This window comes from Teleopsis dalmanni, chromosome 2 (genome assembly GCF_002237135.1).
Source record: "Teleopsis dalmanni isolate 2A chromosome 2, ASM223713v2, whole genome shotgun sequence".
In the NCBI taxonomy this organism is placed as follows: Eukaryota; Metazoa; Arthropoda; class Insecta; order Diptera; family Diopsidae; genus Teleopsis; species Teleopsis dalmanni.
Window position 1 is genome coordinate 78640835 of NC_051847.1, and position 5544 is coordinate 78646378.

The 5544-nt window shown below is 31.0% G+C and overlaps 1 protein-coding gene across 1 annotated transcript; it reads left to right on the plus strand.

The window, feature by feature from the left end:
- The first annotated feature begins 1083 nt into the window (after positions 1–1083).
- Positions 1084–2402, plus strand: LOC119674899. Its single transcript, XM_038086056.1, has 4 exons — positions 1084–1186; positions 1256–1318; positions 1514–1634; positions 1749–2402. Exons 1-4 carry the CDS (start codon positions 1084–1086, stop codon positions 1903–1905), a joined length of 444 nt encoding a protein of 147 aa, XP_037941984.1. The 3' UTR covers positions 1906–2402.
- Positions 2403–5544: the final 3142 nt, after the last annotated feature.

A 5544-nucleotide genomic window follows, 5' to 3' on the forward strand; every position in this document is an offset into this window, starting at 1 on the left:
AATGAAAATATATTCAAAGAATTGGACAACTCAAACATCATTCAGTAACTCTCCAGTCTGTCGCTTTTGGTCGACTAGAGCGGTCAGAATTATCGGTGTTCTTACGACCTAATTTTTATACAGCATATTCACTCAGAAAAATACGCTCTAACTCTCTGATTATTTTGTTAGAAAAATTTTAGCTCCAAGATCATGTGGCCAAGAAGATTGAAAAACCAACATGTGGTGTGATTGAACCGGGATGAAGGGTCGAATTAGAACATTTAATTAAAATCTGGTAAAATCAACCAAATTACTATCCTGTTTTAATTAATAATACTTAATTTCCCCGCTACAGCAGTAATTTTCTCCATAAGATGGAGACAATGTTTAATCAAGACACAAAATTTTTATACCTCCATTGTTTTGAAGATTATATAATTATGGCCACCAAGACCACTGAAATCTCTAAAATAATTACAAGTATCAGAGTGTCATATAATTTTGATGTGTATCGTTTGAAGAATGCTACTATTCATAAATAAAACGGTTTTATCATTATATCATTTTATCATTTTTAGTTTTACATATATATATTTATATATGACAGATATATACATTTGAACTTTTTGAGTGATGCCATATTTGAATATGTAAATAAATAATTTACGAACTGCTACATATGCGGCATAAGGCTCAATTTAAGTGTATTTTATTAACATATATCTACCAAATATATGTACCATACCATATTATTTCTTTGATAATGGTTTGCGATTTATTAAAAGTACTCGTATGTAATAAAAAATAATTGATTAACAAAAAACTAGTCGAAATATTGTACCTTCAGTAACGTTCATATTTTGACGTTGCTAATTAAATAAATTGAATCAATCTCATTGATGGATAAATACTTCATTTAATTAAATTAAATTATGTTAAATTATATTAATTATTATTAATGTATTATTTAATATATTAAATTACGCATATTAATGCAAGTCAATATGTCAAATTAACAGTTAATGAAATAAGTGCACCAATCCTATCTAGCACGTTAAATTCAAATTGTTAGTAATAACAGATCCATTGAGTAGATACAGTATGGAGCAAGAAACTCAAATTTCACCTGAGGACTTCGTAAATTCAACCTATTCACTTGATAATCAAACCGAGATTTTTCATAATAAACCATATATTGCATCTGGTTGGGTTTTAGGAAAACTAATAGTTTTGTGTATCAAATTACTAATTATTTTTTCTATGCATTTAATAGGATTTATTCTAGTTCGACGCTTTCATAAGAGAAAATATAAAGTTGAAAATGGGGATTCAAATAGTAATCAAAATTTAATTACATTAATAAATTATGAACGCAATATTTATTTTATGTATTCATTCTATTTTAATTTAATTTTTATGGTTTATTAATACTTTTTATAATTTCGAAAATTAATTTAAGTTTATAAAACATAAAATTAATATAAAATATGAATTGATCCTATTAATTTCAACAAAATTTTATTACTTTCAGCGCCTGTTATAGTAACGTCAGCTACACATACTGCACCTGGTGATTATTCAGTTACACAGATGCCTCCGCCAGGTGGTTATCAAACAAATGTAACTGTGGCATCTTATCCCCCTCATCAACAGTAAGTAATAATTAAATTCTTTATAGACCTTCACTTTTGCATATAGACCTCTATTAGCAGATCTATATATCAATATGAAAAGTACTTTGCTTAAACATTATATTTTAATTACAGAATGCAACCTCATATGGCTCCTTACCCTCCGATGGCAGCACAAAATTCTGCAATGAATCCACCACCATATGATGTAGCCGTGGCTGGTGCACGTTATCCAAAGCAATCTGCCTACGAAAAACAAGCGCCATACAATCCAAGTTATACGGCACAATAAAGAGTTGCACAACCAATCTAACATATAAGTTATAGAATTTTATATTCATATTTGTCTCCATGTGTACATTGTATCCATTCAAACTATCCTGCAAAAATGTGTCTTCAATGGTGTGTTTCCTGTTAATAAATGAAATGTGCTACACATTCTTTCATACGAACCAAAGGAATACGATATTGTGTTATTGTGAAATATTATTATTATATATAAATTTTATAAAAATATGTCAGTCTGCACATTTAAATGTTTAAGTAGTGCACTCAGTGAATTAGACATTCAAAGAAGTGAAATGTATTCCGATCTATGCCATACGAAAATAGCACAAATGAATTGCTTCACGAATATCAAAACTCCGTTTGATATATAAACTACAGAACCCATATGTTTAAAGTTAAAAATCAGTTTTAAATAAATCATTATAAATAGTTATTGTTGTGATCTAATGTAAGATAATACAAAACAAATGAAGTATAATTTAGAGAATGTATTAATAAATTATTTAAATGTTATATGCAATTTATTATTAGTTTTTTATTACACGAACTTACTCACGAAATGATGATATGTACATGAAGTCAGTAATTTCCTCTATATATATATATATATTGTTACGACTTTATACAGCAAATTAAGCTTCTTTGACTCAAATGTCAAAGTCTACCTTCTCGCGGTACATCCTGTTTCCACTGAAAGAGCTCTGGCGATCGAGTACATGGCGATATAACCATGTTGACAGCTGGGTATAGTAGGAAATGACTATAACCACAGAACAAAGCGTGGTAGGTGTGGAGGCCACATGCTAGCAAATAATAATCGTAAGGCAGCAGCCCTGTCATTAAACTATGAAAGTTAAAAGTACATGGCGATACATATAACCATGTTGACAGCTGGGTATAGTAGGAAATGACTATAACCACAGAACGAAGCGTGGCAGGTGTGGAGGCCACATGCTAGCAAATAATAATCGTAAGGCAGCAGCCCTGTCATTAAACTATGAAAGTTAAAAGTTGATTGGCTATAATTTTCGTGAACTAACTAAAAGACTCGATTTGCTCAGTAGAATGTTAAAACTCTATTTCAAACAGAAAAATTAGCATAATTAACATCTGAATGTAAAAGGCTACGCATTGATGTTTTGGGCATCAGTGAAATGAAGTGGAATGAATGCGGCGTAAAACATACTGCGAGTGGAGACTTGATTATATACTCAGATACCGAAAAAATAGAAATGCTCTGCTTGATTGGCACGCAATATTAGAACGAATAATAACAGCACTTCTAAACACTAAATATCGTAAAATAATAATTGTCCAATGTTATGTTCGACAAAAGAAAGCGAAACAGAAGTTGAAGAGCAGTTCTATAGTCTCCTGAACAGAACATTATCGTATGTCAACCACAACGACCTTATAATTCTAATGGGAGACTTCAACGCAAGAATAGGTAGCACTATAGGTAGCATTCCGGCTTAGAACACGTGATTGGAAAACACGGCGTTGGAGAAAGAAATGAAAGCGGTGACCTCTTGTTAGAGGTGTGCTCGAATCATGGTCTCATATTTATATACAAGGCAGTATATAAAAGAACTTGGATGCCGCCTAACCCAGCTCTACACAATCAGAACTTTCAATTGAACCATATTTGTGTCAGCAAACGTTGGGCAGGAATATTACTGGCAGAATTCGGACTTAAAACAACTTGCGTTATGAGTAAAAATAACTCAAACAGAAAAAACTTCTAAATTATTAAACTAAAAGACAACAATGTCAGATTAGGCTTTGTGCAATCAATGTGAACTAATTATGAAAATAGATGTAGAGATAGACAGACGTCTGATGTTTTAAACTTGTTATATTTTAGAAACAGTTACTGAAGTGCTTGGCAATGTAACAAAAACAAGTAAAGAATGGTTATGCGTATCCTTTTGACAATTAGTAGAAGCCAGAAAGGGGAAAAGGGCAAAACTTTTAAGTCAGCCAAATACAAGAAGCGGTTTGGAGCTTGGGAGAGACAACGACACTCTGATTAAACAAACTAAACGACGTGCGAGAAAAGATAAAAGAGAATTCTTTGACATTACACAATCCACCGAACTCTTATTCCCGCTGTATAAGAACATTTGGCTATCAAAAGAGATACCATCCAAATAGATGGGGACATTGATAGTAAAGCTACCTAAAAATGCTTTCGCCCGAACCGGTCCTGTGTCGACAATATAAATATCATGCGTGTCATTATTCAACATTGAGTTCAGCACCGTCCTGTATGTAGTCTTTGTTGATTATGAAAAAGCGTTTGATTCAATCAAGAGAGAGGCGCAACAGAGACTTGGTAATCCGCAAAAAATAATCAATATTATAAAAAAAAGCTATGAAGGTACGAAGTGCAGAGTTCTGCATAATGGTAAAATAAGTCAACCATATATTTCAACAACCAAAGTCAAACAAGGCTGCATTTTATCACCACTACTGTTTATTGTTGTGCTCGATTGGGATGCTAGAAATGTTTAATTCGCAAAACCTCGGCATCAATTGGAGGCTAGAGTATGCGGACGACATTATACTGCTTTCAGTAAAACTGAAGCAATGCCTATAAAAACCGAAATATAATTCGTTTTACAATTAATGGGCATCACATCGTAGACACCGAGAGCTTTACTTATTTAGGGAGTATTTTATCGGTTTATGGGGGTGCGAAGAAGGACATCAATAGCCGCATTCAAAAAGCGCGAGTAATATTCGCTAGGTTGCGCAACATATGCGGACCCACAATATACGTACCAACACCAAGGTAAAAATTTTTAACGTATGCGTCAAATCGCTATGCCTATATAGATTGAAAACCTGCTGACTCCGAAATCGAAAGAAGACTGCAATCATTTATTAATTGATGCCTGCGCAACATATAAGGTATACAGTAGCCTAAAACGATTTCATTTGTTAGATTTACTTAGAAAGCAAAATTCTATTAAATAATAAATTTGATTGGATTTAATTTTGAACTTAAATATATTTCCATATACTTGATTTGTTGCGAAAATGATAGAAATGAAGGACTGTTGAAATGTAATAAAATCTAAAGATAATCCAAAGATAAACGGTACAATCCTTTTTTATTAAAATTTAATTAATAATAAAATTTATTTAACGTAGAAATTTATTAAATATTAAAATTTATTTAATATTATAATTTATTTAATATTAAAATTTAATTAATAATAAAATTTATTTTATTAAATATTAAAATTTATATTATATCTATATATTATACCTATATACATTTTTCTTAAGATTCTAAATTTTTTTTTTTAAATTGTGTTTAATAAGAAAGAAATTATTTTATATTTAGAGAAACGCAGTGAGTATAATTATAATGATATGTATAAGTAAGTGTTATCATAATGTTAATCTGTACAATTTTTTTATCTTTATTAGCACACGTGTTATATCTACTTTTATATCTGGAGAAATGTAGTGCGTCACAAAGAAAAGTAAGTTCTTAGTTCCAAATGGCTGTAGAACTTGTAATCTATTTTGTGGATAAGATGTGATTATGAGATGTTGGTTCTGATAAATTTGCATTATAAATTTTTCTCAAATCAACTTTTTCACGCCTTGCAGTTTGTGGATTTCTGCAGTA